The sequence below is a fragment of the Theileria orientalis genome, chromosome 3 (assembly GCF_000740895.1).
Source record: "Theileria orientalis strain Shintoku DNA, chromosome 3, complete genome".
In the NCBI taxonomy this organism is placed as follows: Eukaryota; Apicomplexa; class Aconoidasida; order Piroplasmida; family Theileriidae; genus Theileria; species Theileria orientalis.
The window spans coordinates 214,145-230,000 of record NC_025262.1 but is presented as its reverse complement, the minus strand read 5'-3'; the positions used below and the strand labels follow the sequence as shown (position 1 = coordinate 230,000).

At 41.4% G+C, this 15,856-nt stretch overlaps 12 protein-coding genes across 12 annotated transcripts in view; 6 read left to right on the top strand and 6 right to left on the bottom strand.

The window, feature by feature from the left end:
- Positions 1–175, top strand: part of TOT_030000103 (hypothetical protein) — a gene marked incomplete at both ends in the record, with an annotated part of 486 nt that extends 311 nt beyond the window's left edge. The window contains one exon of the mRNA XM_009692847.1: positions 1–175. This exon is cut by the window's left edge and continues 212 nt beyond it. Coding sequence (XP_009691142.1) covers positions 1–175 — 175 coding nt within the window.
- A 274-nt stretch (positions 176–449) lies between these two features.
- TOT_030000102 (conserved hypothetical protein) lies at positions 450–1,864 on the bottom strand (the record flags this gene model as incomplete). Its single annotated transcript, XM_009692846.1, has 7 exons — positions 450–696; positions 815–940; positions 972–1,144; positions 1,174–1,332; positions 1,474–1,542; positions 1,582–1,695; positions 1,736–1,864. 7 exons carry the CDS (start codon positions 1,862–1,864, stop codon positions 450–452), a joined length of 1,017 nt encoding a protein of 338 aa, XP_009691141.1.
- Positions 1,865–2,035: 171 nt separating this feature from the next.
- TOT_030000101 (conserved hypothetical protein) lies at positions 2,036–2,383 on the top strand (the record flags this gene model as incomplete). The annotated part of the gene is made up of 3 exons (XM_009692845.1): positions 2,036–2,048; positions 2,081–2,137; positions 2,169–2,383. The coding sequence occupies 3 exons, from the start codon at positions 2,036–2,038 to the stop codon at positions 2,381–2,383; spliced, it is 285 nt and encodes a 94-aa protein (XP_009691140.1).
- A 265-nt stretch (positions 2,384–2,648) lies between these two features.
- TOT_030000100 (uncharacterized protein) lies at positions 2,649–4,109 on the bottom strand (the record flags this gene model as incomplete). The annotated part of the gene is made up of 1 exon (XM_009692844.1): positions 2,649–4,109. One exon carries the CDS (start codon positions 4,107–4,109, stop codon positions 2,649–2,651), a length of 1,461 nt encoding a protein of 486 aa, XP_009691139.1.
- Positions 4,110–4,358: 249 nt separating this feature from the next.
- TOT_030000901 (conserved hypothetical protein) lies at positions 4,359–6,655 on the top strand (the record flags this gene model as incomplete). The annotated part of the gene is made up of 11 exons (XM_009692843.1): positions 4,359–4,464; positions 4,495–4,690; positions 4,725–4,790; positions 4,823–4,970; positions 5,163–5,539; positions 5,639–5,849; positions 5,880–5,986; positions 6,020–6,068; positions 6,102–6,127; positions 6,161–6,400; positions 6,433–6,655. The coding sequence occupies 11 exons, from the start codon at positions 4,359–4,361 to the stop codon at positions 6,653–6,655; spliced, it is 1,749 nt and encodes a 582-aa protein (XP_009691138.1).
- A 194-nt stretch (positions 6,656–6,849) lies between these two features.
- TOT_030000900 (adenylosuccinate lyase) lies at positions 6,850–8,516 on the top strand (the record flags this gene model as incomplete). Its single annotated transcript, XM_009692842.1, has 6 exons — positions 6,850–7,036; positions 7,100–7,173; positions 7,203–7,385; positions 7,485–7,627; positions 7,905–8,291; positions 8,321–8,516. 6 exons carry the CDS (start codon positions 6,850–6,852, stop codon positions 8,514–8,516), a joined length of 1,170 nt encoding a protein of 389 aa, XP_009691137.1.
- Positions 8,517–8,830: 314 nt separating this feature from the next.
- On the bottom strand, positions 8,831–9,815 carry TOT_030000097 (ribosomal protein S9; the record flags this gene model as incomplete). Its single annotated transcript, XM_009692841.1, has 5 exons — positions 8,831–9,113; positions 9,153–9,208; positions 9,240–9,341; positions 9,444–9,632; positions 9,663–9,815. 5 exons carry the CDS (start codon positions 9,813–9,815, stop codon positions 8,831–8,833), a joined length of 783 nt encoding a protein of 260 aa, XP_009691136.1.
- Positions 9,816–10,051: 236 nt separating this feature from the next.
- Positions 10,052–10,947, bottom strand: TOT_030000096 (Ras-related protein Rab-1; the record flags this gene model as incomplete). The annotated part of the gene is made up of 5 exons (XM_009692840.1): positions 10,052–10,234; positions 10,323–10,479; positions 10,546–10,688; positions 10,728–10,823; positions 10,864–10,947. 5 exons carry the CDS (start codon positions 10,945–10,947, stop codon positions 10,052–10,054), a joined length of 663 nt encoding a protein of 220 aa, XP_009691135.1.
- A 175-nt stretch (positions 10,948–11,122) lies between these two features.
- On the top strand, positions 11,123–12,359 carry TOT_030000095 (uncharacterized protein; the record flags this gene model as incomplete). The annotated part of the gene is made up of 9 exons (XM_009692839.1): positions 11,123–11,275; positions 11,307–11,367; positions 11,400–11,528; positions 11,558–11,639; positions 11,672–11,858; positions 11,889–11,940; positions 11,970–12,037; positions 12,065–12,148; positions 12,276–12,359. 9 exons carry the CDS (start codon positions 11,123–11,125, stop codon positions 12,357–12,359), a joined length of 900 nt encoding a protein of 299 aa, XP_009691134.1.
- A 144-nt stretch (positions 12,360–12,503) lies between these two features.
- Positions 12,504–13,123, top strand: TOT_030000094 (conserved hypothetical protein; the record flags this gene model as incomplete). Its single annotated transcript, XM_009692838.1, is given in 3 exon segments — positions 12,504–12,844; positions 12,861–12,961; positions 13,074–13,123. 3 exon segments carry the CDS (start codon positions 12,504–12,506, stop codon positions 13,121–13,123), a joined length of 492 nt encoding a protein of 163 aa, XP_009691133.1.
- A 632-nt stretch (positions 13,124–13,755) lies between these two features.
- Positions 13,756–14,264, bottom strand: TOT_030000899 (conserved hypothetical protein; the record flags this gene model as incomplete). Its single annotated transcript, XM_009692837.1, has 5 exons — positions 13,756–13,820; positions 13,885–13,939; positions 13,969–14,111; positions 14,141–14,203; positions 14,234–14,264. The coding sequence occupies 5 exons, from the start codon at positions 14,262–14,264 to the stop codon at positions 13,756–13,758; spliced, it is 357 nt and encodes a 118-aa protein (XP_009691132.1).
- Positions 14,265–14,916: 652 nt separating this feature from the next.
- Positions 14,917–15,798, bottom strand: TOT_030000092 (conserved hypothetical protein; the record flags this gene model as incomplete). Its single annotated transcript, XM_009692836.1, has 1 exon — positions 14,917–15,798. One exon carries the CDS (start codon positions 15,796–15,798, stop codon positions 14,917–14,919), a length of 882 nt encoding a protein of 293 aa, XP_009691131.1.
- Between the last annotated feature and the right edge of the window lie 58 nt (positions 15,799–15,856).

Genomic DNA, 15,856 nt, shown 5'->3' with positions numbered 1-15,856 from the left:
AGAACAAGCCGAAAAAATCGATAAGTGCGAACGAGCACAAAATGTACAACGACCCGTCCAGAGTCAACCAAGCCTGATTGTTCGACAAAAAGTCAACCGCACAGACCAGATTGCCCAGACAGGGCACCGACCGACAATCGAACATGACCCCGTAGAAATGCCGCGACGCCGTTGAGTCGGATACTCAGCTCGAATGAGGTTTGCCATCGACCGACAATCATCATCAAACAAGCCTTTCACCGAAGACTAAACGTCCCAGCTAGCCATGGCTAGCCACTTCTACAATGACCTCCGATCCAGCAGGAATTGTTATGGTAAAAAGTGGGGGGGTCCCCTATAAAATGCGTGGGGAAGCTAGCCATTATTTTAAGTAGTTAAAGGTGTTGTTGAGGGTATTAATGTTCAAAATGAATCAAGTAGTATCAAATAAATGATAAATTGATAAAAAATTAAGATGAGAACACGTCGCGTAGGAAAGAACTGAAAGTGAAGTTGGTGAGTGTAAAAAATGAAAGTCCCAGAGGAGCTAGCCACCCCAATAATTCTAAAATTTGTGAGTCGAATTCGTCCAAGTTGATTTTTTTGAGCTCATGAGGCTCTGTCTCTCTTAAAATGTGTGCGATAGTGTCAAAAAAATCCTGATATGTGCGGTTCGCGAGGGTGGAGAGGTGTGTGTCAACATCACCAAAAACACTCCTGAGAATAATGAGTGGATTAAAACAAACTTATAACATAGAGAAATGGAATGGAGGTTTTTTAAGCAGTTGACAGCCTCTTGAAGCCCCCTAAAGAGTTATTTCAGCCTTAAAAATACCTCTTAGGCTCAGTCCTGGCCGATTCCAGGGAAGCCTGAAAGCAGTCCTTCATACACTTGAGCCGATTCTTAATGAAGCCAACTGCGATCTGTTCCCGGGTAGAAAATCCGATCTTCTCAATGAGTCTGAACGAGAATTTTAAAACGGTAAACTTACGAAACAGTTTTGGCAGTCTGCTCAGGGTCGTTGTTGAAAGAGTTAAAAAGTTCCAGTTCCTTAGAGCATAGTATTTTCTTAACCTGAGTCCCCAGTAAACAAGTCAAACAAACCCTGTCTCCTAAAAACGACCCGAGTTTACTGGCAAGAGCGCCCTCTGAGCCTTTCAAAACCTACCGAGTGTGTAACAAAACGCAAATACCTCATTAAAAGCAAGCAGGCGCGATAGTTTCCTTTCATCCCTGGTGAATTCAAACTCGTTTAAGAATGTGACGAGGGAATTGACAAATTTATAGTAGTCATAGTCACTATTCACCTTCCACAGTTGCTGAACAACATCTGAGAGAGAGCTTGCACACTCCTATAAGACAGTTGAAAAACAATATGTGTAAACATTTACACCAGTTACAATATTACATGTGTTTATTCCATGGACCAAAATGGTTAAATAGCAATATTTTAGTGTAAATAAAAGTTTAAGCTGAAGGTGACTAAACGATACCTTGGCCTTAAGGCTACAGGAATTGGTAGCCTTAGAAATATCTAAGGCAGTTTTTGACAAATTGGTGACCTGAAAGTGTGTTATTTAGTATTTGAAGCATCAACAAACAAGTTCGGAAGTATTAGTGCAGCAATTGATGTTTTTAAGTGCGATAGGAGCGGAGTCAATGACAAATTTGTGTAAATTATCCCGAAGTTTTTTATCGTCCTCCAACAAAGTTTTCTAAGTGTTTATTTTATTCAATTTATTGAGTTAAACTAACGGAAGTTGAGGCGATTGCATCGTAGTCTTTGTATAAAAGCTCCCTCAAGTATTCAGAAATTTCAGAATGTTTGCCAGAATTAAGCGGTTTGGAGCCAGTGATTACAGTGTATATGTTATCTGAAGTCATCACTTTCTATAATATACATAATATGTGTGAATTGGTCGAAACTCAGTGTGTTGGATTCCCCATCCATCATCCAAAAGTTTCTTCATAAAGTGCAGTACCCTGTCTATATTCTGTTTGGAATCCAGTTGATTGTCAAAGATAATTTAAATTAATTTGTATATATGATGCTAAATGAGTAAATTAGGTACGTAACAATCATGTATTAACGCTTTTTAGCTCAATATTTCGGAAGACCTTCTGTATTCCACAGCCTGGTTTTTGGATCGGCCGCAGGTACGTTTACAGCACTCATAGCATACACTAGGAGTTTTGTTTTACGGCGGATATATCGGATTGAGAGCCCTGAAGGTCAAATTTTTCGACACCGACTACATAGCTAAGCAAAGCAGGTGGCGTTACCTGGAAAAGCAGCAGCTGTACCAGCGGGAGCTGGCGCAGGAGATGAACGCAAGTTACGTGGCAAGTCTTGCGGAAGAATACGACCCGGTGGCGCTAAGACCGCCGGGAGCTCCCCTGTAAGTTTACTGGCTTAATGGCGATGTTCAGGGATACGAAGAATATGTTTTAAATTAAAATTATACTCGTGTAATTTGTTGAGTTTGTATATATGTTGTTCACACATTCATGTTTTACTTATGTGTGTGTATATACATGTCTAAGTGTATGTATTGTTACACACCCTAGTAAGTGTGTTACATTACTACGTGTGTATTGTACAGATGCAAGTATATGTGTATGATAGTATGCGTGTATGAGTATGCGTAGTAAAATATAATACAGTGCTTTAAAGACCAGTGAGTGATCCTAAGAATATCCTTGAGTTCCAAAGACAGTGAATCAGAAAGGTGACGAAAATGTTGTCCTCCTTGTTGTGAATCAAAGACCACAAAAGTCCGAGGCTAAAAAGTTGAAAAAAAGAACCCATACTGAGATGATTTAAAGAAAACAAAACTGAAGATACAAGAGATGAAGCCAGGCTCGGAAGGAAGCTGTTGAATATCCTAAAGGTGAAAACGCGATAAAGTAGCTCCTCCCACCAGGGAGCAGTGAGGCAGGGCGCAATGGAAGTAATGATGATTGGAAGAACCTCGTTGCTTTCACACACATTTGAAATTGTCTGATCCGTTAAAGATTCAGACTGTTTAAAATTAAAGTTGTTGACAATTGACAAAAATAAGTTGTCGACAAACTTGTAAACGAGGCACGACGAAAAATAGCCAGACAGTACCTGGTAAACCCAAGTTTTCTTCAAGTCGAGTTTGTACCAAGCGTTCTCGCCCCCAAACAGGGGAAACATATACTTGTGGAGCACAGTTGAACCAACCGCCATCCAGAACAGGTGCCCGGAAATGATGGATACAGCGTTTAGCATCTCACGGCTTACTGGAAAGTTAAGTGCCGAGATAAACAGAACGAGGCTGTCCATGATAGAAGCAAAGTATGACGACAAAAAGAACGAGGCGACGAGCGATGAAACAACCATGGAAATTTTAAATGGAGAAGCGTTGGTCAACCTAAATCTTCCACCATCGATCTTCAAGTCCTTCAAAAAATAGTACAAAAAGGGTATTGAAACCAGAGTATCCAGACCTATTTCAGCTCCTAATCCAGAGTCTGAGGGAAAGAGTTGGAATGGAAACACTATGTTATACCTTGGTAAAACGAAAACGTACAAGGCGTTGGCAACCAGCAGCAGGCTAAACTGCTCTACGACCGACATGTTTGTCATTCTTTGATTCAGTTTATGGTAATTAGTTAATGCGATCTTATATGTGTTAGATAATTTAACCCTTTCAACCAACCTGCTGACCCTCAAGCGCAGGTCTGCGGAACTTGTTGCGACGAGCCTCGTGAATTTTAAGACGTTGGACTTTACATTGGATGAAATTGATTTGTACGACTGAACGTATGGTCCAAATATTTCTTTAAATGCTATATTTCTGGAGCCAAGTTTAGTTGCCTCATTTGGCCTAATAGACTCCACATTCGAGACAGGGTTGAAATGTGTAGATGTGTCATCCTTTACCGATTTAAATCCACCTCGATTCAGAGTTTGAGTTTGATAGTGTGTTAAATTGGGAGTTGAATTAGAACTAACAATGAATCCAACGCTGCTTCTCCTTAAAACATGTGTGAAGTTGAGTTTTACACCGTTATTTACGGGACTTACACATAGAGAAAGTATAATGTTACAAATAAAAGCAAGTTTAGATAAAAATAGAATCTGAGTCGCATAAAGCCTCATTTTAAATCAAAATTAACCGTTAAATCCTGTGTTAAGAAACATATGTCTTAGAAGTTTTAGGGTCGTAGCTGATACTTGTGCCGTGACCTTCCATCAGTAGAATTGAACAAAACCTAGTCAAACATTGTGTAAGGCACTTGATTTAACATAAAATGCCAGCAATTGTGTCAAATTGCCCTAAAGTGTGTTTTCGGTGTAACATTATAAAGTAAAATGTGATGTGTGTCGTTTCAGTATATGTTATGTATAATGTTCGAATTACGAAAATTTGAATATGATTTTAACTGTAAAATATTTGGAATTGAATTGGGATGTGAATCTACCAGGGAAGAAAAGGAAATTGAGGAATTCATAGGTAAGTTTGTAAGTTGTAAATTGGTATCAGGATCCGCGATAAATGGAACTGAACAGCTTCTGAAAATGAGTGATAATGTGTTTTCGCAAAAAATAAAGGATCCTGGCTTGCAGCAGTTCCTAAGATCGTTCGTTTGCCTGGCCTTTCCGCCGTATAGCCCCTATGTCCCGTACGACGAGATTCTAATTGAGAATCCAATGCATACGAACATAAACGTGATATCGAGGTTGGTTGTGTAATTTATATGATTTGTGTGCCAGGAACGTGTTCAATTTGTTCTTGAAGGCCTCAAAATGTACCGGAAACGACACGCTGTGTAAACTAGGGTATGCGCCAGTTCACGAATGTGATACTGTAGGTTCTCTGACCCGAAGTTCATGTTGAACATATTGAACATGTACGGCAGAAACAACGAGAAGCTGGTAAACCAGATCCTTAAGTGCTGTAACCTGGTGAACGGTAGATTCGTGGAGGACATGACCTCGGTGACTCACGCGCTGTTTCAGGTATTTAATAGGTATTAAATCGGTTGGTGTTTGGCAAATGGTAGTTATTCATAGCCGGTTGGCATATGACATCCGACTGATGTAACTTAGCACATAACATTGGCTACCTAGCACGTAACAATAGTAACTAGCACGTACCAACCAACGAGAATATAACACGTAACACAATATCAAAGTAACAAACATACTTAGATCCTGGGCGACTCATATCAGTACCTGAGGTCTCTGGTTAACACGTTCATGGAGTCTACTGCCAGCTTTCAGCAAATCGCAGAAAACTCGATTCTAGCAGACAGGCAGATAGGAACGGATTTCAGCAAGGTGTTCGTAAACTCGGAGCACATGATGCTGGACGTCGTTTCATACCTGGAAATCGCACTCAAATTCACCCCCGACGCTTCATACGCGAGTCTGTTGTCAAAATGCGTGGAAACACCGTACGGAAATACCACAATTGAGCAGACGGTGACAAATTGCTACTATCTGTTGCTATACGTCCACAAGCTCATGGTGGAGACGAGGGAACCAATTTATGAAATAAAGGTAACAATTGTGAAATACATGGGAATGTAGAAATTTGATATGGATAGCGCCCATGGGTACAACGCTAACAAGAACGGAAGATACAAGGGAGATACAACCCCTGGATACAAAGCCGATACAACGAGCGGCTGGAAAACGGATCGCACGAGCGGAAACAGAACCGATCTTATAAATAATTATAAAACAGATTATACCACAAGGTTTCAAATCTGTGTGTATTATAGATGCAGAATACTGCTGATTAAGTTGCTGCTGATGATTGTTAGATTTAACATCAAGGAGTCCCCCGAGGACTCGGGGGAATACTGCTACAACTGGCTGCTGATTTTCATAAAGGTGAGCTGGAAGGAATTAATGTACAAGTAGATTGGAGGAGACCAATACAACGTGGACAGAGATTTGATAATGGAGGACCTAAACGAGATAAATCTGCCAATATACATAGATGAGTGGGACTCGATAAACAAAAACTGGTAACGGGGTAGGCATAAACAAGGATATAATAGGTCACAAAACGAAATAAGTCAGATGAAATCACTTGTTGTGAACAAGAAGGTAAACTGAGCTTAATTACAAGAAATAATGTAGGATAAAAACATGGAACAGAACATAGTGTTAGAGCACGGAAAACAGTCATCAATTTATAGAAAAATTAGGGAAATAACACATATAGAAGATGACGACACAATAAGAAACTGCCTGGCAAAACACGAAAACGACGTGGACTCGACGATCATGGACCTGATAAATAATTTCACAAGTGAGTTGCTGAAAACTAAAAGGTGTGCAGTAACGCCGAAACCAGCAGAAATAGGAAAGAAAGGAGTGGAAAAACTGTCGCTGTCGTACGTGCCGACGGAAAGCAAACAGGCAGTGATGAATTACTGGTGAGAATAAGAAAAGTAAACCAAGTGTGTAGGCAGTACATCAACGAGAACGCAGATATGTACGACGACGACAACGAGGAGGAGGAGGAAATACCAATCAACGTAAATTTGAACATAGACGACCTTCCGTCGTCAGAGGAACAAGAACAGCAGAGGACGGAGCCGAGAGGCAAAAATTTCTACAGAAATAAGCAGTACCACAAGGCTCACTACGGGAACCACTACAGAAGAGACAGGTACAAAAGTGACCAATAAATGAAATACAGGCATCGGAAAAAAATGCAATCTGGAATGTTAAACTGAAATAATGTTTTTTAATAAATATAATACACGAGCCTGTCTATAAAATACGTGTAGTGTTGTGGGAGTCAGCAACAAGCGTAATTCGTCCCAGCACTGAGATAAACGCAGCGAAAAACGGCATATCTCACACAAATATATGGTTTAAAATGTTGGAGCGGTATAAAGCAGTGAGTCCAGTGGATGGACGATACAACAAATACACATTTGAGATATCAGAGTACCTCTCGGAGTACAGTATTACGAGAAATAGAATACTGGTGGAAGTCAAATGGCTCCGGTGCCTTATAAAACTGGGAATAGCGCCAGTGAAGCAGCTTTCGAAGGAATCCGTGGGTAAGTTGCCGAGGAAAATGAATTGAGCAGACTTTCTGGAATCACTCACAAATGTCACGGAAGAGAACCTTCGCACGATTATAGACATGGAAGCTAGGCTTATGCACGACCTAAAAGCAGTGGAGTACTATATTAGGGTATGTGGAAAATAAAATGAACGCTTCAGAAACGAATGGAAGAGAGCGGGCTGCCGGAGCTGAGTAAACTCGTGACCTGGGTCCACATCTTCTGCACGAGCGAGGACATAAACAGTCCGTCGTACTCAATCGGAATTAGGGACTGTATGAACGTGCTAATGAAGCCGCTGATGCTTGATGTGATAAGGAACCTGGAGAGGGTGGCACTGGAGGTGAGATTTGTATTGCAGATAGTTGTTTACCAGATAGGTGCTGTTATAGTTTGCAGCTAGTTGTTAATTTTCGTAGATGCCGATGTTAATAATTTTTAGAATGCGGACAAGCCGATGCTATCGAGAACGCACGGCCAGCCGGCAGTGCCGACCACGTTCGGAAAGGAGGTGGCCACGTTCGTGTACAGGCTGTCGTACCAGTACAAGAAGTACATACAGAACGTAAGCGCGAAGTTTAATTTGTGGAACGCAGATTGAGTATTTCGGGAAGTTCGGAGGAGCGGTAGGGAATTACAACGTGCACACACTGATATTCCCGGACATGGACTGGGAGAACATACTGAAAAACTTTGTGGAGGTAGGCAAGGAAGTATGACGAGCGTGCAGGAATTGGGGCTCACGTACCAACCGTACACGAAGCAAATAGAGTGCCACGACTTCATCTCAGAGTTGGCGGACGCAGTCTCGAGGTTCAACACGATACTCAAGGACCTGTGCATGGACTTCTGGTTGTACCAGTCGAGGTAAGCGCGGAAGAACGCAAGACCTTAACTCCGGTTGCAGAGGGCTCCTGAAGCTTAAGAACGTGAAGGGCGAAGTTGGAAGCAGCACGATGCCGCACAAGATAAATCCTATCGCCCTGGAGAACGCGGAGGGAAACCTGGGCATGGCGAACTGCCTCTTCCAGTTCTTCAGCACGAAGCTGCCGAGAAGCAGGATGCAGCGCGACCTCTCGGACTCCTCAGTGCTGAGGAACCTGGGAGTGGCATTCGGGCACTCAATGGTCGCCTACAAGAACATAATCACGTCGCTGGAGAGAATGGGGTTCGACGACGAGGAGTCGGGGCGGGACATCCAGGAGCATTGGACGATACTCTCTGAGCCGCTGCAGGTCTCCCTGAAGATGTAAGTTCGCAGAGACTCATCGCGCGTAGGATGGGCCACAAGGACGCCTTCGAAAAGGTGATGGTGTTCACGAGGGGACTAAATCCCACAAAGGAGCAAATGCGCAAGTTTATCGAGGACAACTGTGGGAAGGACTCGATGGTGATGACACTGAAGCTGGAGGAGTATACGGGCCTCGCCGAAAAGCTGGCGAGAAACGTTGTAAAGTATGTACCAAAGGAGTAGCGCCGAGAAGGCTAACATTGTATTGTAACCTACACACTACAAAAAGATCTAACCCTACATAACAAGGACTACCACGACACACTAACGTAACCATGTGAAAGCCACAATCAACGGATTAATGACATTCATTATCAAAGATACCACAGATTAGTCGTGTATTTGTTAATACTGCAGTGATATGTACACATTAATATTATAGATCTATATATACAAGTTGCATCCCCTAGTGTGTAAACCCCTGGTAATATACAAGTATGTAGGAAGTGATATAGTACATATGTACATGACATCAATATTAAGTATCCGTTAAGAGGTCATCTTTTAACCCACTGACGTTGAGATCTAGCTCCAGTTCTGCCAGGCATCTTAGGCATCTTCTGTCTGAGGTCCTCATAAAGAGCATCTAAACAGGGTTTAAAAGAAGGTGTCGAACCTTTCAAGTAGCAGTGCAGAGAGGGATTGGCGTTCACGAGAGCGCGCGCGACGGCGAGTCTGGTGGCCCTAGACTGTCCAGAAGGGCCGCTGCCCTTGGTTCTTATGAAGAGGTCGTAGAGACCGGCGCATCCGGCAGTGTAAAAAGGTTCGACAACGTCCATGCTAAACAAGTGTGACCATCTGTGGATTAAATTAGGGTACCGATTGTAGAATATGGGCCACCTCTTGTAAATGTCCTCCTCCCCGTTGACTTTTACCTAAAATAAGAGTAACAGAAGTGACAAATACTGTTCCGGAGCCCCTTTTGAGAATGACATGGCTGGTGGCTCTCTTGCAGGTTCCGTAAGCCTCAGCCTGGACCTTCCACCAGTAGTTATTATGCCAGAAAAGCTACAAATAACCATCAATAGCTACATACTAGTTTATATAAAACTAATACACTTGTCCGCATAAACATAAACCAATGTGTTAGAACAGTAAGAAATCACGTACATTGAGGGCTTCAGGGTCCATCTTAGATGCGATAACTTTATCTATTCTTGAAATTTCAGCTTCTGGCTCTATGTGCATGTTGAACTCGGCCTTTTTGTTCTCGTCTGAGCCATTTTCGGATTCTTCCTGAGTCTCTCGAGTATTTTGGGACTGCTTGTAAAAGTTGTTGATCAAAAATGGCGACTTGTCCTAAATTTGTCAATTATTAAGTCTTCAAACCCGGGAAAATGATGGAGATGATATTATTAGCTTTTGAATCTCGGTTTTAGTTACAATTCCGGCTTCCTTTGCCAAATACAGAGCCTGTGTAACAAAAGATGTTGGTGCTGGGATTCTAACCTGTTCAAGCGATAAGTTGCGTTTTAATCTCATATTTAAAGCATCAATACGTGTTTGAATTGAATAAAGTCTTTTAAAATGTAAATGAAACAGAATTTATGACATAATTGGTACTTTTTGCTACACACTCGTGGTGCAACCCTAAAATACCAAAAGTATACTTGCGTTGGCCATTTAAAAATAAAATGGGCACAATATGACATACACAATACCATATAAGGGGATGTTCAACTAAACAAATGTGTAGACTCAAATAATGGTGAATGAAATTACATACATTTACCGGACGGAAGTTTCATTTTTCCAAAAAGAGGAGTGTCTTGACACGTTTCCGAAACATTGCGGTTAGTGGAAATTTTGGCGCTAGTGTTAAGATTCACTGTAGAAGGGGCGTTGTTGGAGGGGTACTGAGTGACTCTGTCCTTAAGAGCCTTGGCAATGGTAATGAACGCCTGAATTAGGAGTGAGTTTGAGGATATTATAAATAAATACACTGGTGTCAAAATTAAATGGAGCTGGGCTCTAACTAAAAAGGCGTACCTTCTCAACGTTGCTGTCAGTCTTGGCAGAAGCCTCGATATAATTCATATTATTCTGCTCAGCAACATGCTTGGCCTCCTCGGTAGAAACTACACGATTTTCAGCTAGATCAATTTTGTTTCCGATTAATAATTTACAAACGTTCGAGGTCGCATATCTGAATGTGTTGTGAGCGTGTTACGGCTGCGATAAGCAAATAACAGGTAAACAAGCACAAACTTACTTATCTATGTCCTGTAACCATGTTTGAGTTATGTGATCGAACGATAGTTTATTTGTTACATCATAAACACAAATAATCCCGTGAGCACCCCTATAGTAGGTAGAGGTGATGGTTCTAAAGCGTTCTTGGCCGGCAGTATCCCACTAAACATCGATTAAACTGGGTACGGAAATTGCACTTACGATCTGTAGCTTGATGGTAGTGTTATCTATCTTGACAGTTTTAATCTTAAAATCAACACCAATCGTGCTCATATACGACTCACTGTAGGTGTTATCCTAAAAATAATGTGTTAAACTGAGGGGAAAATGTACATACCGCAAAACGTAGCAGAAGAGACGATTTGCCGGTGCCACTGTCTCCAATAACTATTATCTTAAACAAATAATCGTACTCTTTCATCTCTGAAAACAAAATAAAAAATAATCGACAATAAAAATTTATAAATTGTCGAGGCTTGTTGGGAGAGTATGAAATATGTATGGAGTAGCACTCTGCCACCTAGTTGATACAATTTGTGTATATAATTTGTTTAATGGACTTCCCTCGAAACGAAATGTGAAGATTGTGGAATATTATGAATGTTGATGCCAGTTTTGGAGATGATCTGGGCCATGTCCACGATTACAACAATAGCAGTGACACTCAAGTTCAATCTAACTTTTTTTCAAATTTTTTGAGACTTCTCAAGTCCACATCGCTCTGTAACATATTACAATCGCATTCTAAGGTTCGTTGTTGAGTTTCAACCAGTGTTTCAGATTCTAGTCGTCGATTCAAGGGTTCCCTTCAACATTTGCTTGAAATCACTATCAAATTACCGTAAGCTACACAGCTCCCTAAATTTAACTCAGATCGCAACTTTGCTTTTGTATACGACTCTGAAAAGGCGGACTTTGCTGGATACATTGACGAGCTGTCAATAATCAAGCTCCTTAAAAACTACGATAGATACATCAATTTGACCTGTTCGGAGTTTTTAAGTACGTTGTGGATATGTAACTGATATTAGGTGTTGTTGAGGCCGAAAATGTGCAGAAACTACCGGGAGATGTAACCGCCTTCGAAGGCCTGGATTTCATTACGAAGAATGTGTAAGCACAAGTCAGTGTGTATATATGCGTAGATCAAATCGACTGTTCGTATGGTCGAACGAAAGAAAGGCCCCGATTGGATACCTGACTCCATCCTGTTACCTGTATTACATGGTTAAAAACTTGAGAGGAAAATGCGATTTGCTGGACCTGCCGCTAAGCGGTTTGACGATAAACCTGGATTTTACAACGATTTCATACAAGAATTCACTGGAAGAGGTATTTACCCTGATTTTAACACAGTAATAGGTCCTGGATTTGCTAATTTTACACGATAATTTGTGCGTGACTGACGAAAAGGGTATGGTCTAATTTATAAACAATGCGTAGGACGAATAATTGGAATACTAACCAGAGTAAAGGTGATGTTTTACGCACTGGAAGCGTTTAAAAATGAGGTATTTTGAAAAGAAGCACATTTTAAGATATATCTGGACTGCTCAACTGAAGTTGGAGTGATACTGGAGGAAATGGACTCCAAGTTTTACCATAAGATTCAGCCATTGCACGTAAGTGACAGAAAAACATTCTATTACCTAGTAAAGGGCATATATTAGGCAATAAAATATGTAAAAAAATGTATGATGGTGTATACCTAATTTTGGATGTATATATATTGAGATTACTGAATTCTAGGTCGAGTCTACCACACCCTTAAGGAAGGCCGTAGTTAGTCTGCTTTTGTCCAATGATCGAGTGCTGGTTTACACTGATGCGTGAGTTTTATTGACCCTTTTAAAATATAAAATTAATTCATACCACAGTAATGGAACAGATTTGATGGTTACGATCTGGGATATGATGCGGTTCCTCGTTGTTAATTAGTGTGTGGTATACCAGTTAAAACAGAATAAATGATTTAAAATGCTATTGTTTTGTTTTTTACATGTATACGTGTTAGTTATAAGTGCTTCAGAACCCGAAGATAGTAAAACGGAAAGTGGTGTCGTGAACGAAGTTGTTAACGTGAAGAGCGCCTTCGCGAAGGGAGGTGTATCAACCTCGCTGCTAACAATAGTACCTAACGCGTCAAACAAATCGGCAATACTATTTATGGGAAATAAGAACTATTCGATGGGAGTGGATTCCGTAGGTAACTTCTCGTTCAACGCCCAGAACACGCCAATGTTCATAATCGACAACAATCAGACTATATCGATGCATATGCCAACGTTTTCAGCAAAGTATGCGAATGTGATGCAGATGTGTAAACGTTTTTAGGAACGTTGAGCTCGGAGGAGACCTGATAGTACAGGGCGTCGCCCAGTTCAGAATGATTTGGCGGGAAGACTTTTCGGAAGCCAAGGGATGGAATGGAACAGGTTCGTACACTTACCTACGAGTTTATATCTGTGTATGTGTCGTTTCCATGAGTATGAGTGCGTGTTTCGCATATACGCTGCACTGGCACACTTATGTGTACGTTTAGTTGAGAAGATCGGGGTTTCAAGCTGCTCGGGAGTACAGATGTTGGGAGGTTTTAACGTTTTTTCGAGAGTAAGGCCGAGTGTGTAACTCGTAAATTCAGGGTCACGTTCAAAAGACCTTCATAGAACTGCCATCGCATAAGGAGCTCAGAATTAGAGCCAATTTTCACTTCATTGACCGATGGGTACGTCTTTTCACGGATTAAATTGCACATATAGGTCGGAGAAACGGGATTTATGAAGCTGAGCATGTCTGACGGCCTCATGGAATACGTTTGGACGGACAGGTATTCAACTGCAACTGTGAAATTGATGTAGACACTTCCACCAGGAGAAGAGCAACATTAACATTTGCGGAGGTAATTTAGATCTAATTAATGTGAATCAGATGAGACGGGAGACGACAAGTTCTCGGTGCCAATTGTAAGTCAAGGGTTTAGCAAAAACTTTATAGGACGTGACAATTCAGCACGATTCGGAGCGGTTCACAATTCGTAAGTGCAAAGCCATTAAGACAAACTTAGTGTTCGGATCAACGCTGATAGGCGACGCTTCTAAGCAGTCTTGGGGAGTTTCCGGGCTTGAAGTGCACATCAGATGAGGAGCCATGTAAAATAATCAATTAAAATATTAAGTCAATATGACCCAATTACCGTTACGTGGTACTTGATAGGCTATGTTACATGAGGTTAATTAAGAGGCTCTATTCTGAATTTTTTAGTTCCAGCCCTGAGTCGTGTGCCAATGTTTTCGCCTAACCGAAATCAATGTATTAGGCTAGCGGGCGTGCATAACTAATGCTAGTGTATAAAAAATACCGTCAAGCACCAGTGAGACTCTGCCCATGTTTTGAGGAGCTATTTGTTCAACTCTCTGAGGAAAATGAGAAAAAACCAACTAACCTTCCAGGCCTCGGACATGGCAGACGCCAATATCGCAACGAGCGTTATGCAGGTGCTGTTGCTGGAAGCGTCGTCCCTCCCCGGGACATTTCTGAGAACGACGAGCACCTCGTCCTTTGAGAGCTCCATGAGCGATTTCCTGGCTGAACAAGAATTTGGGGAAAGCAGTTACCTATCCTCCTGAGGCTCTGAAGCTCACTGAATTCAGACTTGTCGACGTTCATGGATAACATGGCTGAAAAGAATGTGATAAGTAGAAACATACGAAGCAGGTCCTCGAGCAAAGAAATCCACATGTTTTCCTGTTAAATTGTGAATAAATTTAGTGAATGAAAGTCCACGTACCTCCCTCAGCCATGTGGAGACGTCGAGTTCCACGGTGTTGTCAGGGTGGAATTCAAGTAGAACTTGAAGAGCGGAAAGCGGCGTTCCGGACTAAATTGGTGTTGGTATCCCAAAAAATACCTGGCAGGAAAAGAGCCATGGGAGAGATAGCGAAGACTCGTCCTCGATGACGTTCAAGTCGACTAAAGGAATTGCGTGAAGACCAAAGGCTCGTACCTGGAACGTTAAAATCCTCATTCGGAGAGTCCTTGCCGTTCAAACTGTCCTTGCTGAGCAAAAATTGCTCCAAATTCAAAACGCGCCTCTCCAGCCTCAGTTTGTCTGCACAAATGCGTAATATAAAATTGTTCGAGGTACCTCGCTCCAAATTCTGAATTCCGTCGTTCAATTCCTTCACAATGGTGAGCAGAGGGTCGTATTTAGTCAATATAAACGACTCGAGGTCGGTTAAATTGGAAGTAATAACCTCAGTTTCCATGATATAAACTAATCATACATAATATATAAAATGATCATAGAATTTAAGGTAATGTGTAAATTTTACACATAGGGTATGCCCAATACATGGCCAGTAAATTTTAAGAAGCTAAAATAAATTATATCTTAGAGTCCCTTTCTGATTAAATTTTTAATCCTATAAACTTCGTCAATGAATTTCATTTTATCCGAGGTCTGGGCGAATTGAATCGCCACACAGTCGGTGAAATTAGAAGCATTGAATAAAACCATGTTGTTCACTCGCACATTTGGGTCGTGTTTGATCTGTTTGGAAAACTCGTCCTCTATTATCTGGTGAGATGCAACAATTTTGTCTATCAGTTTGATCGGGAAAAATCTCGTTACCTTGTTCCTCCTCATGTAAATCACGCGCATCTTATGGTCTATTGCCAACATAAGAAGAGCCGGTTTCTCCCTGCTCTTGGTGTAGAATAGTACGGGGATGCCCTCGTCACTTTCCACCTCGAGCTTGAGCTCGTCCTTAATCCAGTTCGATTTATCAGTCAATCCGTCGGCACCCCCCCTTATTACCATCGGAGGTTTAGGCATGTGCAGACGATCATAGTCCGCATCTTTGCCCTCTTCATGCTCATCATTGGCTTCCGAAGGCTCGAAAATCGACGAGTTTTCCGAAACTACCGTTATTTCTGAATCTTCTAGAGTTTCCGAGTCCATTGAGGAGACTGATGAGGGTGTGCTCTCTCTCTCATCATCCAGTTTGGATGTGTATAGTTTTGTAAACACGGGTGAATTTAAATCTGTGACTGTTTCAATGGGAACATTTTTATCAGAAGAAGAGGTGCTAATAAGGTAGCCCGGATCAGATGATAAACTGTTGAAATCGTGCTCCTCCCTCAACAATTCCACCTTAAAGCAGGCCTGACAATCTAAAAATATTTGGGGAGTCACGGGATCCACGATTCTCTTATAACGTCCATTATTTAATGGAAGGAGTTTGGCGTACGGACCCCGGTTTAAAGCTTCCATGTTTAAAATTTGTGTAATATAAATCTATATATGTATAATAAATTATTATGAATCTAAT